This window comes from Carettochelys insculpta, chromosome 6 (assembly GCF_033958435.1).
Source record: "Carettochelys insculpta isolate YL-2023 chromosome 6, ASM3395843v1, whole genome shotgun sequence".
Lineage (NCBI taxonomy): Eukaryota > Metazoa > Chordata > Testudines > Carettochelyidae > Carettochelys > Carettochelys insculpta.
The window spans coordinates 45,605,905-45,631,257 of NC_134142.1; the positions used below are offsets into that span (position 1 = coordinate 45,605,905).

The 25,353-nt window shown below is 38.0% G+C and overlaps 1 protein-coding gene across 3 annotated transcripts in view; it reads right to left on the bottom strand.

Moving 5' to 3' along the window:
* Positions 1-25,353, bottom strand: part of MIPOL1 (mirror-image polydactyly 1) — a 300,707-nt gene that overhangs the window by 201,958 nt on the left and 73,396 nt on the right. For 2 of the 3 annotated variants that reach the window (XM_074998811.1, XM_074998813.1), the window contains 3 exons: positions 21,258-21,390; positions 18,817-18,922; positions 4,081-4,210 (listed from right to left, as the gene is read on the bottom strand). In XM_074998811.1, the coding sequence (XP_074854912.1) occupies positions 4,081-4,210; positions 18,817-18,922; positions 21,258-21,390 (369 nt within the window). The remainder of the gene's footprint in view (positions 1-4,080; positions 4,211-18,816; positions 18,923-21,257; positions 21,391-25,353) is intronic. The other variant, XM_074998812.1, reaches the window with a different exon arrangement.

The following is a 25,353-nucleotide window of genomic DNA, read 5'->3' on the forward strand; positions in this document are numbered from 1 at the left end:
ACTCTACATTCTTACAGGCCCTGGGTTACAGACCTGTTCTTTCATACAGACAACCACCTAACCTCAGGAAAATTCTGACTAGCAACCACACACCACACCACAGAAGTACTAAGCCTGGAACATTTCCTTGCAAGTAATCCCATTGCCGGCTCTGTCCACGTATTTACACCAGAGACACCATAACTGGACCTAACCACATCAGTCACATGATTAGGAGCTCATATTCCTGTACTTTTACCAATGTGATATATGCTATCATATGCCAACAATGGTCCTGTGTTATGTATATCAAACAGACTGTACAATCACTTCGCCAAAGAACGAATGTACACAAATCAGACATTAGGAATCTCAATATACATACACCTGTCAGTCAGCATTTCAATCTAGCCAGTCATAGCATTCAGCACTTAAAACTCTGCATTCTAAAAAACCCAACAACACCAGATTACAAAGGGAGACATCTGAACTGGAGTTCCTTCTCAAGTTTGATACTTTACACCTTGGACTCCACAAAGATATCAGTTACCATATGCATTATAAGGACAGGTTCACCAACTTTGACAGTTGTAGTAATACCAGACAGCCCACTTAACTTAATAGACACTTGCAGTAAGTACTCTTCTTCCCCTCTCCCCTCACTCCTTCTGTCTTATCTGGATGATTCATCAGTTTTTATTTCATTTTTTCTATCTTTCGGTTAAATTCTCTTTGTCTCAGTTTTCATTTACCTGAATTTCCCAGATCTGAAGAAGTGGGTCTGTCCCATGAAAGCTCATCACCTAATAAATTCTTCTGTTAGTCTTGAAAGTGCTACAGGACTGTTTTTTGTACCGTGAGTATGAACTCACACTGCAGCAGAATTGTGAACACTTGAATCAATACAAAATTCTCATTTGCAAAGGAGGACCAAGCCTAGGACTTGCACTGGGGAAGCATGGTCAGATATATATTCTTTACCAGATTGATATATGGAGACCTTCAGTGACTTCACACAAAGGCTATGTCTAGACTGTGCTTCTAACTCCAAATAAGATATGCAATTCACGCTATGTAATTTCAAAATAAGGTATTTTGGGATTTGGTGCTGCCTATACAGCACCAAATTTTGAAACAGTGCCATTTTGAGGATCCCTTACTCCTCCCACAATGGGGAGGAGGAGCAAAATAGGATGCCCAGTATTTCAAAAAGTATTTTGAAATACTGGGCACGTTTTCTAGATGTGGAGTTGTTATTTTTTGATACCCTGATATCCCAAAATAGTTCTGCAATGTAAACATAGCCATAAAGACATGCTAAAGATTTTCTCTACCTTCCTGCAGCCATGATTCCCAAATTGGTTTTTTTTTTTCTGTTGAAACATCTTTGAATGAATCTCCTCCCTCCTGCCAGTTTAGCTCATGCCATCTTTCCTTTCTCTGGCCATTTTCCTCTCATTTCTCCTTTTCAATGTGCTCTTTTCCCCTTCTTCTCTCTCCTTTCTGTATACTTTTTCTTTTAACACACTGCTCCTTTACACGTGCTTTGCTGGCTCTTCCTTCCTTGTCGCCCCATGTCCTCCTCCTTTCTAGTCGTATGTTCCCTTTCTGCACATCCCCTCACAGCAGAAGCCTATATACTGATGCCATGAGAGCCGTCTGTTGGTGAAACCCCAGGCTGAACAAGGGCCACAAAAGGAGTAAAGATGTAGCCTGAGCTTGAGCCTTGGAGCTCTACACATAAGTTGCTCTTGAGCCATTTGAGTACACAACAGAAGCAAAGAGGAAAGGGGAATGGCCAATAAGAAGCAAGCATTGTTTTATCTTCAGATGCAGCAGCACACTTGCACAGAGAAAGAGTGAGTGTGTATTGGAGGGCTTCTGGATCCTGCATCTTTGCCCAAACATACTAAACGTCTGTATTCACAACAGAAAAAATGGCCATACTGCAACAGCAACGGTCCACTGAGCCCACTCTCCTGTCTTCCAGCAGTGATCAGTGCAATGAACACGAACAGGGCAATTTATTCAGAGATCCATCCCCTATTGTCACGCCCCAGTTCATGGCAGTTCAGGGACATTCAGAGCATGTGTTGTGTCTATAGCGTGAACCTCTACTGTTCCATTTTTAAGCATTTTCCATATAACTTAAAGTGATTTTATTCATGACTGTTCCTCTGATTTCCTCCTTATTTTTGTGTGGTTCCTCTTTCTTAAGTTAAATACTACTGTGGTAAGTTTCTTTGGTATTTTCCACCCTGCTTAGATGTTAAATTCAATTACATTATAGCTGTTATTACGAAGGGATTCAGCTGCATTCACGACTTGGACCAGATCTTGTGTACCGCTTAGGACTAACTCAAGAATATTTTCTCTCCTGTGGGTTCCAAGACCAGCTGCTCCAAACAGCAGCCATTAATGGTATATGGAAATTTTCTCTCTATATCCTGTCGTAAGGGGACATGTGCCCAGAGTATATACAGATAGTTGAAGTCCCCCATTATTATTGATTTTCCGTTTTTGTAACCTTGCTGATCTGCCCGAGCACTTCCCAATCACTGTCACCATCCTTGTCAGGTGGTCAGTAGTATTTTGGCACAATGTTTTTGCACTGGAAAATGTAGGATGTGCTGATATATATTGGTTTCAACAAAATTTTTTTTGGACTGATTCTTAAGTCCAGAATGGAGTTTCTGGCCAAAGACACAGACCTCGATCCCGGTGAGCCAATGGTAGATAGAGCACTATCCTGGGACGTGGGAGACTCAAGTTCAGGTCCTTGTTTTGCCACAGGCAGTACTTCCTACATCTCAGTGGAACATCCTAGCTGCTAGGCCACAGATCCATTCTCTAAATCTCTCCTGTCAGAGTTGTTCCATTTTGTATAAATATTTAAATATTCATAGGCAGGCAGGGTGTGGGCTGAGATGAACTTTGTCTTTATGAAAGACAGAATAAGGCAGCTCCGACAGGAGAGCTTGTAGTTCTGACATGCCGCAGGCAAAGGTGATTGCTACCAGAAATGCCACTTTCCAGGAAAGGTACAGGAGTGAACACGTTGGCAGGGGGCTTGAAGCAGGGCCCCATGACATAGTAGAGGACGAATTTAAGGTCCCATGTTGGGACCAGTTGCCAGAGCAGAGGATACAGTCTGTCCAGACTTTGTAGGAAATGCCCAATGACAGGGTGTGTGAAAAGTCAAGAGTGATCTGCATTGCCCGGGTGGAAAGCTAAGGTGGACCTTGAATGATGCTGCTGCGAGGCCTTGCTGTTTCAAATGCATAAGGTACTCCAAGAAACAAGGGATACAGGCCTGGAGTGTGTGTACTTGTCTTTGGGAGCGCCAGAAGGAGAATCTTTTCCACTTTGCCAGGTATGTGGCTCTGGTGGAAGGTTTACAGCTGCTATGGGGCACCTTTCTCACATGCACAAGAACATGCACATCAGAGTGGGAGGAAGGTGAGAACTGTTCTAAATGAGAAATAAAAGGGCCAACTAGGGAGAAGGTACTGGGGAAAGAGGCAAAACGAGAAAATGAGCGATAACAAAAAGTGAGGAGAGGAAACAGTAAAGAAAGAGAAAAGAGAACAAGGAAGGTTAAAAAAAAAACAACTAACAGAAAGAGAATAGGGAATTGAAAGACTTTTTCCTGAATGATTTTACATTACAGAGGAGGGAGGTGCACAATTTTTTCTGCACTTCCATTGTAATTGGCAGAAATTTTGCTAGAAATGTCTAGTTGGCTCAAAGACTTGATTGATTTCCTATACACTGTAACTTCTGACTGACAACCTTGTATTCCAAGTGAAGAAATGTCACACTTCCCTGATTTATCCCTGAATCAATCAATAGTGGATTTTTTTTCAACCCAAGTCACTCATTTTGTTCTCTATCTGGGAGACAAATGTGACCTCTCTTGATACGGTTTAAAAAGAAAACTCCTAAAATGCATGCTGCTGATATATTGAGACCCTCTTCAATTCTATTGCACTGAAATTCATGTTAAGATTTATAACCTTATCACGTTTTAGCATTACTAGATTTCCCTTGGCTTCCAATAAAGAGCCATCTCTTTACATACAACAGAAAACATATACATACTCTTTAATGGACTGCTCCAAATGTTTGGCTCGAAGAAGGGCTTCATCTCGCTCTTCATTGGCTAACTTAAGTCTAGCCATGACAGCTTCATCACGTTCTCGTTGAGCCGTATACACTTCTTCCACAAGTGCTGCAAAAGTAACCAGCATGGTTAGCACACCAGTTGTATCCTCACATGATGCCCTATCTAATGCCTACTGAAATCAACAGCTTTAACGTTCACCTCAGCATCCTTTGGATCAGGGCTTGACTATACTGTTTATACAAAGCATTTGTTATTGTGAAGATACCATATGATTTTGCTTCACAGTTTTAAAAACCTTCAAGTGCTATTACTAGTAAACAAACACCCAAAGGAACATGTAAGGGACAGGGATCTGGGACTGTCCCTCAAACCCATCACACAGAACAAAGAAACGATCACTTACATGAAGAAATGACTCTGAATATAAGGCTAATTCCTGATTCTCACATTCATATCAAATACAGCTAGAGCCCTTCTCTTACAGCAGGATGTTGGATTAAGAGAAAAGATCCCCTGACGCTGCTTTTAAGACCACGCTTTAACTAGTCCCAAAGTGGCGCACAAGCTAGCTCTTGTATGGTTCTTTGGTATTGCAGAGATAACACGGTTGGCACCCCTCTCTCCCTGTCAACCTTTACTTCATTGTTAATATATTGTCATGTTATCCGTTAAAGCATTTGGGGACCTTTGAACATTAGCTCCCAATATACCAAGAATCACTGTTCGTTTGCTTCCAGGGGAGAAACTTTCAAGTCATTCTTCACACAATGGGCTTTTTCTTCCTGTATGTCCCTTGTCAACATACCTAACACTGTTAGGAAGGCTCTTAGAATCCCAACCTCAACCCCACTTCTGCTAGAATCTTTATTCACACACTTTCATCATTCCCTCTTCTATTGCAGCTCTCTCTTTGCACTCATTTTAAACTTCTATTCTCAGGATGCTGCAGTGAGACTACTCTCCCCCGCCCAAGATTATATCCTTCAACATCGGCACTGGAATTGAATCCCCAAATTCAATTCAAAATTGCTTTCCTTACGTTTCAAAGTTCTTTTGACACCCTTTTCACCCTAATAACCTTCAATCCCCATAGGTGCCTTGCAGCCAACTCTGATTTCTCTACCTTGTATTTTTTCCAGTCTTCTTATGATTCTGCTGAGTCAAAGGCTGCTATCCCATTTATACTTCCCCCATCTATCTGGAATTCCCTCCCATTCTCTGAGTCATTTCCTTTCTTCAGGTCTCACCTTAAACCAATCCCTGTTCATTTTAACCCGGAACTAACACTGCTGCTTTTTATTAGTTTCTTTTCTCCTGCTTCACCTTTGTACATTATTATGATGTCTGTATTAAACTGGCTCTATCCAATTTACTATAAAGCTTTTGATGATACTTCATAGGAAAGGCACTCTATAAAATCGTAATTATATTTTATAATACGCTTTTTGCTTATTACTGTAGTTATAGCCTTGTTACCAAATACAAAACTTTAACAGACAAAATAACAATAAAATGTCCCTGCAGTCAAAAATTCCAGACCTGTTGCTCATATTTAAATTTTGTTGAGAAAATACCCCACACTGAAATGTCATTTTTCAAAGTTTTTTTTTTTTTTTTTAGAAATCTTAGTATATCCATAAAGAGCTACTCAGGTACGATGGCAAATAGCAGGAATACAGATTTAATAATGGGGGATGCTCTGGATGTGCTAGAGTGGCCCCCATCCATGGCAGTTGCCCCCACTTTAATTGGTTAACCAATTAGCTGGGATTTTACATCCTTAGTCTGTATCACAATACGTCTATTGATTCTGAAATGGAATACCACAATTCTCCCACTTGCAGCCCAGGTCCTGGCACATAATACTCTATGTATCAACTGTAGTTACTCAGCAGGTCTGATTGGTTTAAGAAAGCCATCTTCTCTCTGAATACCACTGGTCATAAACCCCCAAAGGAAAAACAGAGATGATGAAGCCAAAGTATTGGTTATTTTAACAGTAGGGACAAAGCGTGTACAAGCTGAACATCTCACATCCAGCACCCTCAGAATCTGACGAGTGCCAGGCGAGAAAATTTGCTTGATGACAGGAGGCCAATATTTTCTAGCACATTACCAACACTCTCTTTGCTTAGTACGCTCTTAGAAGACATTTAGGGGTAAATTACAGCTGAACAACAGTACAGAACACCGAGAGCCAGGACTAGTATCTGTAAACAAACTTTATGGGGCCACAGCAAACTTGGCCACACCCATGATAAGTGGTCATCTGCCTAATTAAAATCATGCCAGATTATGGATGTTTCTGCATGAGAGGGTTCCGGATTAGAGAGGTTCATCCTGTACATAAAAAGGATTTTAAGACAACACACACAATCCACAGGCCTACCCTACCTATAGGTTACCATCCCATGATGGTAACGTTGGCAAGTCTAACTTCTTCAGAGGGGTCGCTGTGGCTGTAAAAACAATGAGGAGTCCTGTAGCACACTGGAGACTAACGGATTGATTAGGGCATAAGCTTTTGTGAGTAACTTCTTTCTTTTACAGTAATTTTCTTAAATATATACCTGCTTGCGTATTTCTGCTCCAGTTCACCGGATGACGTATCTCTACGCTGTTACAGGACTCCTCATTGTTTCTTCAGACACCTCAGCAGGCTCCCTGTGTTTCAGTCAGGTTTCTCCAAAGAACTGCCTCTCTCTTTTGAGAGAGGGAATCCTTTTAAAATGTCACAGTTCTTGTGATCTCCAATATTCCTGGGCCTTGTCTTATCTGGCACTGCTTCTTAACAACCTTCAAATGTTTGTGTAGGTGTGGCTTATCTTCAACCATTTTTCCCCTTTCAGATTTCTATTAAACTAAATCAATATAGTCATGAGTAAACTTCCCAATAACCAGGTCAATGTATAAGTATTACAGAGCATCTCCAAATCTGTCGTAACTGTGATTTTTAACAGTACTATAATATTTTAAGTTTTTCTTTAAAAAAGTAAAATCATTTGGAAACTCAAGGGAAAAGTATGTACAAGGCTGGCTAGCCTATCCAAGCCAAAACAGAGATGGATGCTGAGCAGCAGACACCTGGAGAAACCTGGAAAAATGCACTAGTAGGTATCTCCTTTAAATCAGCAGAGTTCTTGCTGAACTCACTTGACTGATTGTAGAAGCCTTAGCTACCATCTGCCATATTTCTCTGCCGACCAGATCATCCACTGATTCTACAGACATTTTCATATTCAATATGTGTGTTCCTTTCTAAGAATCTCACAATTTTTAGTATTCATAAATGTAAAAAGTTCTAAAATTACATCAATATTTCTTTTTAAAATCTTTTAATTTCATACAGGGTGTAATTATTATGGGAGATACGTGGTTTTGAACAGTGAGCTGAGAAGTTTATTCTCACAGCAATATTTAACATTTTGAAGAGCTACTTAGGTGTCATATATAGAAGTACAGCCCTGTTCCTACAAGCTTGCTTGGTAAAGTAGACGAATGCACTGAACAGCGCCCCACCGATTACAGGAGCACTGTAGGACTGAAGCATAAGATTAATTCCACAAAATTAATAAAAAGAAAAACCAACCTAAAAACAAAAACAAACAAAAAAAAAACAAAGAAAAAAACCTTCCATGCAGTATTAAGCTTGTATTTGATGACAAATATTCAAAAAAGAATTTTGCTTACAGCTACCCCATTATGAACATGAATGAGTGTGGACAAGGAGGCAAAATACACTTTCCGTCCCCCAACTCCAGTGTAAGGTTTGAGGTAACCTCAGTCCTTGTGATCCTATGGAGAGTAGGACTGCATAACATTAGAAACTCATGGATACACAGGAGGAGTCATTGCCATACCCACACCAGGGGCAAGGCACACTGAACCCTCACAGACTGTTGCAGAGCCATGCTACTTGTGTCTGTTGTAGAATTCTGGGAATCATTATGTTTTGTGAGCGTTGACATATACCGTAACTGGCTTATCCTTATCACCTTACTTATCACAAACAACTTTATAACTAAAGCCAAAAGGAGTGAATTAGGAAAAAAACAAGAGTATTTCGATATAATTTAGCATTTTGTTACTTAAAAATGTTACTATCAACAATACCACAACTTTACTTTTCTATGAAACGTCTTTCAGTCAGAAGGAACTCAAAATACTTTACGAACTTTATAAAGCAATCACTGCCCACTGACCCCTGCAGTGACACAGAATGTGTATCACCAAACAACATTTTGACACTGTATTTAAGACAGAATATGAAGAATGAGAGTCCAAATAAAACTCCATGGGAGTTTTATGCTTATGGAAGGTGTTGGGATTGTGAATGAGCATAAGCAAATCATGATCTTACGTCTCCTACAAAAGATGGCACTGCCAGCAGCAAAATGGCTCACAGTTCCATGTCAGCACACTATTTCAATGCCTGACTCATTTCTTGGAGAGACAACTAGTCAATCACCAGTGCCACCTTCCTGGCTTTTCTTTGGAAGCCTGTCATCAAAGTACCAACCAACCCTGCCCTGTTTATCTCAAAAGCTGACCTTACAAGAATAAAACTTTGTTTACAATTTTCACCTCCTGAAAATGTTTACTAACATGGATTGAATATGTATATTCAGGCATTAAATTTAAAAGAACGCTTGCTTTCTTAGCAATAGCGTGTATACCTCATGACATGCAAGAGTTAATAAGAAGAGGTTATTCATACAACATTAGATAATTTTCACCTAATTTTGTCTATTTTCCAATGCTTACTAAAAGTGTGCTTGAAATATATTTATATATTACATTACTGAATAACTAAATTTGGTCTGCTCTGGAATAATTTAATAACATCTTTGTCTTTGTAACTATAAAAACCCTATTATACTGGAGCTCTTTATTTCAAAATGATCATTATGCTAAACCCATCAACTCTAAACCATTTTTAGTTTTTAGTAAAGAAAACAACTGTAAACAGAGAGCTTTTGTAAGGTAGATTGCTATTACAAAGTTCACTTAGAAAATCAATATAGCATTTTAGTTGGAATTTGCTCATTAAACACCCACAGCTCTAATGCAAATTATGATGGAATGAATAAAGCAAATACATATGCTTCTTTCTTTTTATTAAATGTAAAATCTGCTGTTAATTGCTTCTGGTATGTCATATAAACTTTTCTCCTTAACTATTAAATGGAAGCTTTTACAAAAGTCATTAGAGATTCTCTTTCTTTGACTTGTATAAAATTTCAATATTTGTTCAGTAAAGGTTCACAGCAGTTAAATTACATTAACAAATATTATTAGCTACTATGTAAGCCAACTAAGTAAAATACTTATATTGCAGGTAAAACAAATCATTGGGTGTTTACAATAATATTTGGATATGCCCATTTTTAAACAAGCTTATCAAATATCCTGTAATTCTTAGTTAAATGAGAAAGACTCAGAATAGATTTTTTCCCCAAATACTCAAATTTGTTTAGTAAGCTAATTGTTTTCTAATATGGGCAAAAGTAAATATGAAGAAGATGAACCATACCAAGTATGAGTTTACTGAGTCAAAGCAGTGTACATATTTTCTTAGTTAAACCTGATTCTGTTGGCAAACTTGTCTTCCACACTTTTTAAACCACCTTTAAAATACAGTAGTAGCAAGAGAGTATGTTGGAAATCATTCTAGTTTAAACATTAGTTCATGATTCTCCAAACAACAGAACTTTGGGGGAAGGGAGGGAGTAGGTTTCCCAGGAAAGAAGACTGTTTGCTGATTTCCTAGAGGTCATCTGTGTAAACAGAAAAGCTGAATAGGAAAGGCAAGAAAGAAGAAATTGTTCGGATTTAAAAAAAATCTACCTCAACAGAAATCACTTAACATTACTCATACCCCCTCTCAAAGGAAAAAGCTAGAATAAAGGCAAGATCTTGTAACAAAAGTATGAGATCATTATCCATATTACTATCTCAGAAGATGTAATAGATATTATAGCACCATAATAAGTTTCAGAATAATTGTGTTACAAAATATACCAATATTTTGGAATGTTATAAGGTGTTTTATAAACTAAGTAATAAAATTCTGCCTTGAGCATATAATTGGGGGTCTCCTGCTCAAAACAAAAGCTCTAAGAACTATCGCAAGGTTTTATTTGTTAGCATTTTGTTATTACTTCTAGTTGTGATTGTTTACTGGGCATTTTTATGGAGTAAGAGTGGTAAAAGAACAATGGTGTTAATATATTTGTGAGCGACAAGAGAATTCTTTTGGTTTTGGTTTTAGTATTCAAGATCAGTTGAATTCTGCATGACCTGGGATTATTTTTAGAGTTGGTTCTGTAATGATAACAGTACTTTTAACAGTTATACATAATACATGTATTTTCACTGTTACTGTCAACACTTGGGGTAACAGGATACATTTTTATGAAGAAATGCTTGAGTTTTCCCTTGGTTAAAATTTTTCAGAATTTTAAAATGGTTCCAAGTCTTTTTTGCTATATGATTTGACTAATGTTTTACACAGCTATACAGAGAGTTAAGATTTAATTTGCAGGAAAACAGGGGACTTACCTATTTCCCCCTCCAACCCCTGGCCATTGAACATATACATTAAAAGGAAAGTAAAATACAAGAAACACCACACTTGGGAAAAAAATTATACTTCAAATTTAAGATGCCAGTAATGGGGTCTCTTGTTTATTCTGCTTAGTTGTTCCTAGGACAGGTCTTTCAGCTGAAATGTATCCTTGGAAATGGTTGTAAATGAAGGTGGGAACAGATTTGCTCGTTGTTGGAAGGGGGAAAGGGCAGGAAAAGAAAGGAGAAAAATGGGGAAGAGGTTCACTAGGAACCACTTTCCTTTTCATCTTTGCAGCCTCCCCCCACCATTTGGGTGCCTTGTCCTTCTTGGCAGAGAGGATTTTAGAGCTTGTCTAGGCCATTTCTAGACAGGCCCCTACTATGAACATTAGTTTAAAAACACTTGCCAAGACTCAATTTCCATTTAAACAAGATCTTTTCTTTAGTCCTTATTTTGGAAATCAACATGAATTGGCAGACTTTTTTTCATGTTGGTGTTAATGACTAGACCTATAGCTCTTATTTTAGAAACTGAACTCGAAATAGTCAAATAAACTGATACAGATTAATTATGTTGCTGTGAATGTCATTAAAATGTGCCCATAATCTGCCTCCACACAAGCCCTGCAAAATTCTGATAATCCCTGAAAATGTTCTAAACCTAAAGGCCTTGTTCTACTCTCAGGCTACATCTATACTACAGCAATCTTTCAAAAGAGCGCATCCACATACAAAAAAGCAGATAAAAATCAACCTGCTCTTTCAATAGGGAGCAGCCACACAGCCTCTGCCCTTTGGAAAGAACAGTCCATGACTGAAAAAATCTGGCACCATGAAGACTGCTTCTTACGTAAAAAGGGCCTCCGGGGCGTCCACACACATTTCGGAAAAAAGGCACTCTTCTTCGTCTGGGAGAGGAAGAGGGCCACTGGAAAAAGTACTGCATTCTTTTGATTTCAGATCCAAAGAGCTCATTTTGTGTGTAGATGCTCTGCCTGTATTTTTTTTTTTTTGAGAAAGAACTTGCTAGTGCAGATGCACCCTCATTGAGCTCAATGGTAAAACTCCCGTGTCTTATTTTTTTAAGTGATCTGTAATGTTTTGCTATGGAACAGACAAACAACTTGGCCAGGCTCCTCTTTGCAATGCTGAAAACTACTATTAATTTATTTTGAAATTTGTCAAGTAACTAAAAATTAGAAGCACACTGCTGATGAATGAAAATTGCAAAGCATTTTTGACTGGTCTATACTAGGAGTTATTGACTACAAGCTATTTACATATAAATGTGACTCTGTAGATAAAGCAATCTGTACAAACACAGATAGAATGCACTGACACTTTTATTGCTTTGTGTTTGCTATATGTATTTAGCTTGTTGTACTCATCTGCTCCTAAATTTCCAGTGCTGTAAACGCACTGATTTAACTAAATGGCTAAAACTGTTTAGCTGGCAGTTATCAAATGTGGCTCTGTACCATGATTTCACTGTGTACTCAGATCCCCATTCACTGAAAAAAAAAAAAAAGTGAGTTTAGACACCAACTCTCCACAGGACTGGCCTAACCTGGCCCTTGTGAAAGTTAATCCTTGTACAACTTTAAGCCTTCTGCTTTCAACATACTGAATTCCACAAAGCCAACTTTTCAAAAACTGAACAGCAATCTTGTTCAGCCTTTTTCTACAAATAACTGTGGATTCCTGATTAGTCTTATTTAATTATTTTAATGGAAAAAAGATTGGTATGTGACAGGGGCACATATACAAATCTAAGCACATATTGGTCATGTTTGTGTGTTATACTTTAACAACAATAGTGGGTTTAGCCCCTGCTATTCTTTAGAAAAATGAGCTGAAATCCTTTATTTTGTGTACAAAGAAAAAAAACATTTTTTTATATTTATGGTTCATTTGGCATCATGGCACAAAAATTCACTAACAGGGTTTTATCTGAGATACATGCTGTATTTACAAAAGCAATACTATGTATGACTTAACTGAAATAGTGCACAAGTTGTTCCATCCAATGACATTTTATAGTTTAAATATTTGCGACCTTTATATTGTTTTTAGGCTACTGATCATTTAAAAGTAAAATTTACAGTGAAACAATTATACTGACAATTTTACAGCCCACAATTACTCGTTAGAGTTAAAAAAAAAATGCTGTCTGTTCTTGTGACAGCTCAGTGTCTATTTTTAAAAGACTTTACCATTTATAAAGGCACATCTTGATAAAACATTTAGAAAGTAGGTTTGCATAATGCAACATTAATGACAAGAAAACCAAGGAATAAGTACGTATAGTATATACACAGTAAATACACAGAGAGCTGAATAATTAAGCATATGCATTACATACGTTTTAAAAATGCAAAATGTCATATGTATTTAGGTTTATAAACACAATGGTTGGGAAGTAGCAAGTTCTTTTGGCTAAAGCCCAATATTGGCCTTATTTCAGTTTAATTGGAAGAGGATCTTGAATTCATCTTCTCCATGATATATCAGGAACCTGGATTTTTCTTTGTACCAAAGGTTAATAAGAAATGTGTCTGCAAAAGTCAAACAGCATTAAATACCAAAAACTGATTATTATTCCACAGGAGTTGTTCTGTCATTCATAATCTCTCCATGCTCCATCCTTCCTCAGCTAATCTTTAATGGATGACATGCAAGAAAGAAAAATAACTAACATTTAAAAGAAGAATCTACAGCAAGCTTTTAAAGAAATGGAAAATACTTTTCTCAGTGCTAGAAGTAACCCTCCCTGGCACTTAATTATAAAACAACCACTTAAGTATGAGGAAATAACTAATGTTAAATTAAACTTTAACTCCAGCCTACCACCTGACTGGATGATTTATTTTCTCCAATTTTGCTGTTGCAACTGTTGCACATTTATTCAGTAATTATTTTTTCAAGTTAATTTAGGATGTTTAAATAATGCTCTGTGCTTCATTATGTTCACACTCTACACTGCATCTGAGTATTTCAAAGAACTGCATAAATAATAATACACAATATTAACTACTTGAAAAGAAAAAGAAATTTTATTTTACTGTACTTCTATCTCTACTTCTTTTTGACAGACAGGAGACAAACATATAAGCTGCAAAACAGTCATAACAGTGATAGGAACACAAACAGCAGATAACAGACTGAGAAAAAGGTGGACTTTTCCTTTTCTATTTTTAAAAGCAGAAAAGGATAAGGAAAACCTCCAAAAGAGTTCATAATTTACATAAAACACAGCAATTTAGCTGACTTTTCTATATTTTAAACAATCATATAGTAATACTTACTGAGCAATCTTTTTCCAATACTTTCACTGACAAACACAAAAACAAATGTTCCTCAATTATCTATTCAATTTTAACAACAAAATATTATGGCTTCTTCAAATTCAAGTTTAAAGGAGGCTTCTTGTCTTAGAAGTGCTATAGAGCTATGAAAAACTTTATCTTCATATTATGACCCTCCTGTTTTCAGAGAACTGTTAAGAGTCAAAAACAATGTAAGCCTGGAGCACTTGCCAAGCTATTTTATTTGCGTGTCAGAGTTTGAACACATTTTTCAACTCTAAGAACAGCAATTGTGACCAAATAATGACCACGGCTGAGCCTTTTTCAAGCACTGAAAAATACCAGCCTAATGAGTGTATCTGTCTTAGCCAATACAATGGATATAAATCTCTTTACAACTCTTCCTCTCCTCTCACCATCAATTTTCCCTCCCTCAAGATTTTTGAGGAGCATTTTCTGCTCTTGTTTCACCATACTGAAATTCAGGACGATAATCGAAGGCTTGTGGTATATCTGGTGAAGATGCTCTGTGCTGACACGACAGCACACTATTGGCGTAGCTACTCCACCTCCACAAAAGGCAGAAGCTATGTTGGTGTGAAAGCATTTTCTGCCAACATAGTGCTTGTGTGGAGAGTCCTTAGAGACATTCCTAAGGTTGACAGAATTGATTCAGGTTCCTAAAGGTGGGAGGCAAAAATCTAACTGAGCAGCTAACAAAATTCTAACAAAATATGGGTGAAAGAACATGTGCAACTGGAAAGATGGGAAAAAATAATTCTGCATTATCAAGAGTGGTCTGACTTGATGCATGAACTGGAGAAGTACTGCAGCCCAGGCAATGGATTGGCTGCTGTAATGAATAGAAGGAAAATGGCAGTGGATGGAATATTATGAAAATGGCCAGGTCTCATTCAGGTAAATCATGCTGTGAACAGACACACTCTGACAGAAGAGAGAAGAAAAACTGACCTTAATAGACTTAGGAAAGCATTAAACTGTTTACAGAAAGATCCTGCGGAATATTGCTAAAAGCAATGGACACCAGCTAAACTGATCATCATAATAAGCAGTTAATACGATGGAAGCAGATGAGAAGTAAGGCTATGTCTACACTAGAGAACTATTTTGAGATAATAGCTTTTATTTCAAAATAATTTTGCTAGTGTCTATACTATGCATGCACTACTTTGAAGTAAATTCAAAATAGTGGGGGCATTATTTTAAAATCAGTAACCTCCTTACAGGAGGATAACACCTATTTCAAAATAGGCGCTCTTAAGACATGGAATAGAGCTATTTCAAAATAAGTCATAATAGCACCCAATGGCACCATTTTGAAGTGGTGCTATGTGTCCAGAAATGCTATTTTGAAATAGCTGAGTAGTATTTTGAAATGCATTTTGTGTTTAGCTGTGTTATCTCAAAATAGGACATTTTGAAATAGATGTTTTGAAATATCTTATTTTGACATACCTCTGCAGTTTAGCTGCAGCCCAAGATTGGAGGCAGGCCTAGGCGAGGGGCATGATTTTATGACTGGAGTTAGACAAGGATGTGTGTTTTATCAAACCTCTGTGTATTAGCAACAAATTGGGTGACGAAAAAGGCAGCAAAAGGCATTCTGGATGGTTTAAAAAAGGTTGGCCAAGATACATCATACATTGACTCTGCAGATGACACTGACTTACTAAATAGGACATAGAATTGGAATGACTGAGCTTACATCAGAGGTAAACCAGGAAGCAGCAAAACCTGTATTGAGAGTAAATTCAGAGAAAGCCAAGATTATGACAGGTAGAAAACTGGATAACAGATCCGTACACATTTTCATCCAGAAGTAAAAAAATTGAAGAGTACTGCTAACAGGGAAGCATGATGCTATTTGAAGGTGGCTACAGTCAAGATAGTCATAGGAAATGCAAACAGCAATACCTGACCATACAGAGGTCTTCACACCAAAAAATAAGGGTCAGATTACATCATAAAACTTACTTGATTATGCTACTGTATGGAGCAGAGACTTGACCAAGGACCGGGGCCAGGGAAAAAAAAGGAAGTTGGCTATAACACGTGGTTGAGAAAGATGTTACACATTTCATAGAGAAACACAAAAAAATGTGACAGTAAGGAATCTGACAGAGCAGATCTGACATGTTAGAAAAGAAAGAAGGCTCAGGTGGCTGGGATGTGAATACCACATGGACGATAGGAAATGTGCTAAGCAAACACAGAACGGCATACCCAAAAGAGAAAGCTAGGAAGGCAAAGGAAGAACTGGCAGAAGTGACAGAGAATACCGAATGCATTGCCATCACCCAGGAAGAAATACACAACTAGCAAGTAACTCTAATCAATGTAGAAAATGGATCGGCCATTAGGTCAGCAGCACAAGAGGAACTAAGGTTGAAGGAATCTTTTTCTGCCTTTCTGACACAGATATTAGATCAACAAGTCCTTATATAAACTGAAGGTTCCTTTTGTTAAAAGGTGAAATGTAAATCTTGGTGAATCTTCCAAAGAGGATAATAAGTGTTTTCATTGTGTTCTTGTGTGATGCTTTTTACAATGTACTTTTCTGGAGTTATCTTCTTATCACAAAGTAAGACGCAAAGCAATCACAAAGCAATAGAAAGAATGCAAATGCCCGTTTTTATAATCTTCACTCTTCCGTGTGCTATGTACATTAGTAATTAAACATTAACTAGTCGTGTGATATCACAGCACCATATGTTCCCCTTTTCCCAATAAACTTAGCAAAATGAAAAAAATAATTTGTATAAATACACTGAACCTTCATTACTATGCTTTTTAATAACAAAGTAGGTCTGCCCCCTAAGCGTTTATGAGATCGGTAAACCTCCACAAATTCAATTTGGCTCAGATAACTACAAAATTTGGAGTTTTTATCCAAGCTAACTCAAACTTTTAGACTGGCAAAACAAAGAAGTATGCACAAACACTTAAGAGATATTAGAGGCTCTCTCCCTGCAGTGAGTCTAGAAAGAAAAGGACACCCAGTCTGCCAGTAATCAGATACTTCTGCTCCTCCAGAATCAGAAGATACAGAAACAAAAATAAAAGATTTGTATGTTTTATTGTTATGTCCATACCTAGTTATCATGTCATACCCGTCCAGAGAGAATTAATATATTTACAAAAGTAACCAGAAAATTAAAACTTAAGATAGAACTGACTGCCAACAGTTGTTTCTTCCTTTCTTTCCAGTAAGATGATTAGGATTTTGACCATGTATTTGACATTTATGGGGTTTTTTCCTCCTACAGTCTTTAATGTGCAATGAAAGTTTACTCGAAATAAAATGTTTTTGTATTATATACACAGTGCTTTTTTTGTGCTGGTACTGGCAACGTGGCAGTCCCAGCCACAGGATTGGCTGAGGAAGTGGGTGGGGAGCTGCCTGAGTACTAGTGCCTCATTTTGTACAAAAAAGCACTGTATATATATCTCGGTAAGACATTATGCAAGCACCCAGAAACAAACAGATCATTTAGAATTTAATGCAAACAATCATGCACTAGCTCACCAAGATGTTATCATGATACATACTGAAGATTTGATACACAACAGCGTTCATTCGAAACAAAATAAAATAGTAGCAGACTTTAATAATATTCACAATTTCTCCTATTTTGTTTCACAATATTTCACCCTCACAAGCAACCTTTTCCATCTGTGATCCACACATAAAGAATATAATATTTTTGGTGAATATTCTTAGGTGTTTGATGTTATTAAGCATATAGCTAATTTTCAGCTAGAGAGTTTGCTTATATTCTTCACATGTTTTTTTATGATTAATTTTCCTTTGAGTACAATATCTTGGGGACACATCATCAGACACGCAATTTTACACCTGGCATCTAACTTAAACCTAATAAAATGTGGCTAAGAATAAACTGTGTGAAGAATCTTATAAAATTCTGGTACAATAAACTGTTTAAATGACATGGAGAGAGATCTCAAAAGAATAGTCATCTTTAACGTAAATGTCATCTCTCTTTAATATTATGTATTATAATATTATTAAGGTATATTGGCAGCTATGTGCTACACAGAGCCAATACAATAAAAAATTGCTTTTCAAATAAATATTCTACTTAAAATATAACTTTTTGCAACTTGACGAGGTAACTGTTTCTTTTTTTTTACCTGCCTACTCAGAGAACAATGGCTGAATATATGTACATCTGTAATGTTCTTAAAAACGTCTTTTAAAGTTGTCACTTTCAACTGAAAACTTAAAAATCCTTTCATTTTGGATATCTTTTGTAAACCTCATCCTCCAGGAACATATCATCACCAACATCAAGCAATGAAAATTCATTAACTACCAGAAGAACAGATTTTTCAAGTAAAGTTCAGGTCTTCAGTTAAGGTGAATGTGTGAGTATCTCCATACAAAGAGGGGCGGGCGGGCTGGTATTGCTCTGAACAAGATAAAACAATAAGTAGTGTTTGAACTGCTAGTTGAAAGGTAGAGGCACTGGTAATCATTATTTCCTCTTGTTTGTTCAGGACCTTCCAACAAAACAAACAACCTTTTTGTGATTGGATTGACATGGTGTTAACAATGCATTTAATGCCCAAATCAGTATGAATACAGGTAAAGCTCTCACTAATACCAGTACCAGGATGTTAAAGCCACCTATTTTCTAAGCAACTCTAAACAGCCACACATTTAAAAAAAAACAAAACAAAACAGACCTTCCCTCCTTTAGCAAATACAGCTAACAGTCGCTAGATCACGTCATATAGCAACCGTTGGCACTGTATGATCTGTAGGGCCATCTGTTATATGCTTGTCTACTATACCTGCCGTCTTTTCCGCAATCTTAGCATGTGTAGCTCTCGCTTGCAATTCTAAGTCCAGCTTTATTGTCTTCAGTTCCTTGTCTTTTATGGACAGCTCATCCTGAAGCTGCATTGAACAAACGGACAATAAGATTTTTGTCAGACAAATATACCCTACAGGCTCCATTAACCTTCAGCAAAATATAAATTTCCCTTGTATAAACTGATTCCTCCCAAAGAAAACAAATACTTAGAAATGTACTTGTATTTATGTAAAGCACTAAAGCAAAGCAAAGCAAAGCAAACAAACCCCAAAACTGTTTTCACAACCCCCTAGTCTTCATCTGCTCTATGACAGACAGCAGTATGTCACTGCTTTTATTTGGGATACTTCATCTCAGACATTACTAGTTGTAACAGCACTGCGGAAAGAAATTCAGAAGCAACATGGAGTTTAAAATGCATCTTATTTCCTGTTATATTCTTTCAGCTCACAGTCCTTTCATAGCAATGGTGTTTCTTTCATTTGAAACTGAAAGGTTTGGGCTAATTTTGTAGGTAAAGCCAATTCCTTTCTGTATGCTTTGCAAATCAAAATTTTGACTCTTTCTCCCCATGCCGGGGCCTTCAAGTATTAGGAAATTAAATGAATCTGTAGTTGGGAAATAATTAAACCTGATTGTCATTTAACTGTAAAATAACTGCCATAGAATCATCAGACTCAGCACATGTTGACTCCCAATGACAATGGAAGTGTCTGCAGTGTGTGCCAAAGACAGAAATTACTCCAAATCTTACATTAAAAGCACCAAGTGACATTAAAACCTACCTAACAGATGGACTACACACATACAGCAAGAGCTCCAGCTTTTTTATTGCTCTGATTTATGAGTTTTTAGCCACCCTTTATGCTAAAAAGCTGATAACAGTGTCATGAAAGGCTTGAGCTGTCTGAGAATGGGGGAAAAGTCACCGGATAAGTTGCTTAACAGAACACATTAAATGAAAGCCATTCTGGAAGAAAGATTTCAAACTTCATAACACATGGAAGCACCATGATTCAAACTCTTCACCAGTGACATTATATTAGAAAGCTCAAGTCTAGCCTATAGCAAATGAAAGAAAAACAAACCAGCCCCAGAGACAATGTGGTAATGGAGGCTGAAGGGAATTAAAGGAACACCAAGAAAACATGGTCTGGGGTTCAACTGGTAGAATAACTTTGGCATCAAGAACTCTGAGTCTCAAACTCCTTCAAATTCCAGAGAGGAAACGCCAACAGAAATTATAGTATACAACTACAGAGATGCAGAAGTTATATTAATATGATCTATGGTTAAGAATTTCTACAATGTCTATTTACACCTCAACATTTAGCACATGAGGGGGTGGATGAAGATCTTAAATGTTTTCTATCTAAAATGAGAGAAATTTGGAAAAATGTATGTAGAGATTACAATTGTTATTTTGGTATTAGTATAATTAAAGGTGGAAATAAGCAAACAGGAGAGGGAATGTGAGAGAGAGATAATTAAAGCTTGGGATGGAAAAATGTGGGCAGCATTAAATGAACAAAGGTGCTGTTAGGGGCCAGATATGGTAGCAGCAATGACGAGGCATTGCTGTTAAATAAATCAAGTTCAGTCAATCAGCGGCAATGCAGAAATTAAACAAACTACCATAGGGAAATGCTAATATAAAAGGAAAATAAACACAGCGGATCTTACTAAGCCATTAATTCTTTGAAAACAAGTACAGATACAGAAATGTTTAAAGGGACAACCAAAATGAGGAATGTTAAGCATAGATGTGCTTACAGGACTGGGGCCTGACACCATTTACTGTTTCTAATTATTTGCAGTCTACTTTTAAAGCACTGATCCCTCCCCTCTTCTCAGCCAAGATTTAACAGAAGTGCACTATTGTGAGATGCCCGGTTAGTAAGAGTTTGTGACAACATATCAAATTATTAAAGCTAAATGGTTATTGTAAAAATAAACGGACAAACCATATTTTGTGATACATTTTTCTCACTTTTGTACTGTGCTTATTTAATTACTCATTGGCAATAGTCTGTCATTTGTATTTGGTTTCCCAGTCATTAGCATGAATGACTGACAGGAAACTAACTCACTGGGAGCCCTAACAGCACACAAAGCTCATAGAGAACAACTAGAGTCTTCCTCTTACTTTCAATAGGTTTCAAGTTAGCCCTTCTGTTTTCTAAACTCCACAGTCTCCACAAGTCTGACTGAAATGGATTAAAAAGGTCAAAGAATAAAAGATTATTTACTTCCTGAAAAACACTTATTAAGTAAATACTAAGAGTAAAAGTGACAAGACCTATTGATAATTAATTGAAATAAAATAATTAGTAAAACTATATTAGTAAAGGTTGAAATGAAGGTTTAATGCGCAACAATGAAACACCAAGTACAGCAATATGAATACCTCTATTGTACCTTTTTATTCTTTGCCCTTACAGTGTCCAGTTCTTTTAAAAGGAATGCAACATTCATCTCTTTATTTAGGTCTGTCGTGTCCTTCCAAGAAGTTGTAAGATCAGAGAGCATTCTACCTTGTTCATCTGCAGTACTGTGATTTTTTTTTAAAGAGAGAAAAAATAATCAATAGAGCAGAAGTTCTGTGCTTCAGCAAGACATCTACTACCTGCAACTTTCCGAGAGGTAGCCATGTTAGTCTGTTTCACCAAAAACAGCAAGGAGTCCTGTGGCATGTGAAGGACTAACAAATTTATCTGGGCATAAGCTCTCATGGCTGGGCCCATCAACAGGAGAGGGCAAAGGGTGCAGTTGCCATGGGGCCTGACATCTAAAAAGGGGCCCGGAGCTCTGGCCACCGCCACTTTGGCAGCAGTGGTAGCTAGTGCTCCAGACCCCTTTGAAGTGTCATGGTCCCAGTGGTGCTGAGAGATAACTGCTTTAGGCCCTGCCCCTTCATTCCTGGGCCCCACCTTGCCCTGGGGCCCATGGTGGCCATCAGTCCTGCTGTCCATGGGCTGAAGCCCACTTTATCAGATGCTCGAAGTGCAAACTTTTGTTTGGAAGGGATATATACACATGCAAAGATGGGACTGTTATGTGGAGGACCAGTACCAATAAAGCCAATTAATTCAGGCTGGACATGGCCCACTTGCAACAACTGATGCGAAGAGAATAGCAAAAGGAGGAAAATTACTTTTTGTAGTAAGCCTCTATTCAGATACAGTCTTATAGTGTTAAGTTTGCATATGAATTCCAGCTCTATGTTTTCATGTTACAGTCTGTTTTTGAAGTTCTTTGCTCAAGTATGGTAACTTCCTGGTCTGTTATCTCCGATGACATCATGCCACAGCTGGTGGCTGAGCATTACAACTTTGCCCTCACTCAGAGGCTTTTCAAATTTGGGGACGATTTATATCTTCAAGTCAGTGACACGGCTATGGATACCTGCACAGACCCACGATATGCTAACATTTTCATGCCTGACCTAGAGCAGCACTTCCTCAAGTGTCCCTCCTCTACTTGCACTGCACTGACGGCACCTTCATCATCTGGACCCGTAGGAAGGAAACCTTTGAAGAATTTCACTTAGATTTCAGCAATTTCCACCCCATGAACAACATTAGCCTGGACCAGTCTAATGAAGAGATCCACTGCCTAGACACTGTAGTGATGGTCATGTAAACAACACCCTCTACCAGAAACCTACTCTCTGCTACACTTGCCTACACGTCTTCAGCATTCATCCAGAACGCATCACACTAATCATTGTCTACAGCCATGCCCTAAGACACAACCACATTTGCCCAATATTTCAGACAGAGACAAATACCTACAGGATCTCTATCAAGCTTTTTTAAAACTACAATATCTACATGGGGCAGTGAAGAAACAGATGTGAGAGAGTCAGGTGGGTACCAAGAAGTCCCAAGACCCAAAAAAGCAAGCAACAGAACACCACTAGCCATTACCTCCAGCATATCATCAAGGATCTACAACTTATTTTAGACAATGATCTCTCACGCTCAGAGACCTTGGGAGGTAGGCCAGATCTCCCTTACAGATAGCCCTCCCACCTGAAGCAAATACTCATAATCAACTTCACACTACACTACACAACAGAAACACTAACCCACAAATGTATCCCTTCAACAAAGCTTATTGTCAACACACTCCACATTCCACTCATTCACCTGCCTATAATGTGATCTATCCCACCATGTGCCAGCACTGCCCCTCAAATTTAACACCTTTAGGTATTCTCTCTCTTTCATTAACCAGTGTGAGAATTGGCCTCAATAACACCAGTTCTCTGCATAATACTCCCATGTTTACATGTGTATTTATCCCTGCCAAACTGAAGTTTCCATTTCATGCAAGATAACAAAGTCTGTTCTAGCCCACGAAAGCTTATGCCCAAACACATATGTAATTGCTTGAGTTGCCACAGAACTCCTTGTTGATTTCACTACCTACTTCTGAAGTTTACAAAAATCTGACAGTTAAATCTGATAGACTGAGGATTTATACAACAGCCAGAGAGCTAGACAATGCCTATTTCTAGTCTTTTGAGCCTATAAGAGCAGTGATATTTAAAATAACAAATTTATTAAAATCTTAATAAATAAATTAACTAAGCTACATAAGTTATAAAGGCTATACATTGGAAATGCTTAAAGGAAGTAAATATCAACAAGTTGAGATCAATCTGGAGTGATAAAGTAAGGAAAATGGTGGAGGAATCATACTGCTGCTTGACTTTGGCACTATAGCGCAACTAATTCTCAGTGAGACTTCCTACGTCAATGGTTCCTGATTGCCTCAGTCACTAACAAAAATGGGATTCAGGCTCCAAAGTCATGAGGATGCATTTGAAAATTTAAACTCAAGTAAATGAAACAAACTCGAAGGGCACAAACACAGGAGTATATGAAGGAGTATTTTGCATTCTAACCATAATGAAAATGCAACACAGATTACCACAGGCCTCAAAAGAAGCCAACAGAAAAAAGGAAAAATAATATAGACAAGCCTTCTACAGGTCTTTCGAGAATCTGCATTAAGATGACAGATAACCAGTTATAACATATATAGACCACAGCAGTTTTTATTGCACATAATAGACCAAGGGTGAAGCTACAGATTCCCTTCCAGCCCACAAAGAAAAAAGCTGTGTATCCATAGAGAAATCAGCTTCTCCCAGGAATGTATTGAGAGGAGCATGCTTGGAATTCTAGGGCTATCACAGTTTATTGTTAGGCCTGTTCACCACTTGCTATCTGAAACCTCCATATTAAATAGCACATTAGCAGTTACATCAAACAGTGGTAACTAGCACTGAAGCAAAAGACAAACTGCGCCAGTGGCAGAAACAGATATCAGGTCACCTGGATTCATAAATGTCAGAAGTTGTTAAGGAACATACAGGTATTTTTATCAACTTGCCCCCTCGCTACTGACAATTAAGTCTATTGCCAATCTCACATCTCAGACTTGCATCTGAGCTTCTCATTTCTCTGTCCATCCATCACCTCCCAGCATTTACTGCAGGTTGAACCTCTGTAGTCTGGCATCCTTGGGACTTGCCAGACCATGAGAAGTCAGGATTGTCTAGCAGCATTACAAACTCTAACACTGCTTACTGGGCTCTTGGAAGACATTTCGGGGTAAATTACAGCTAAATAACTTCACAGAACACTAAGAGCCAGGACTGGTGGCTGTAAACAATCATTATGGGACCATGAGAAACTTGGCCACACCAAATGGTTGTCTAGTTAACTAAAACCATGCCAGATTAAGGATGTTCCCAGAGCAGAGTGTGCTGGAGTAGAGAGGTTCAATCTGTACTTCCAAAAACATCCTCTCTTTTCAGTCCCCACTGCTAACACCCTGGCTCACATTCTGTGTTTCTCTATGACCTGAACTATAATATAACTGCCTTGTCCCAGCCTCCCTGGTCCTCCCCTCTTCAGTCTGTCGACAATTCTGTAGCTACAGTATAATCTCTTGTTCCATGAAGCATTTCTCCCTCTCTCATAGCCCCTGGAATTCCTTTTGTGGGTGTTTTCTTTGAACCCTTACATCCTCACTTTGCCTACATCTTAGCTTCCATCTTCCTCCTGCTCCCCCAACTCACAACGGCTGGACTGCTCCCTGTCTTTTAAATCTTCCTACACTTGTCTTGATTCTCAGCTCAGCTCATGAGTGAATGAAGGCCTCTTTTCCAGTGCAGTCAGTCACTCTCCTCCTTCATGCCCTCTTCTCAAAACCCATTCCCTTTGCCTCGGTTTTTCACAAGTTGCCTTCACTGCTGTGCTCTCTCTCTCTTGTTGCTCAGTCCTATGCCAAGTTGTAACTAATGTAAGAACTTCATTTGTGACATAAACAACAAGAAGTCCCGTGGCACCTTATAGTCTAACAGATATTTTGGAGCATAAGCTTTCGTGGGCAAAAGCTTTTTGCCCACGAAAGCTTATGCTCCAAAATATCTGTTAGACTATAAGGCGCCACGGGACTTCTTGTTGGTTTTGAAGGTACAGACTAACTCAGTTACCTC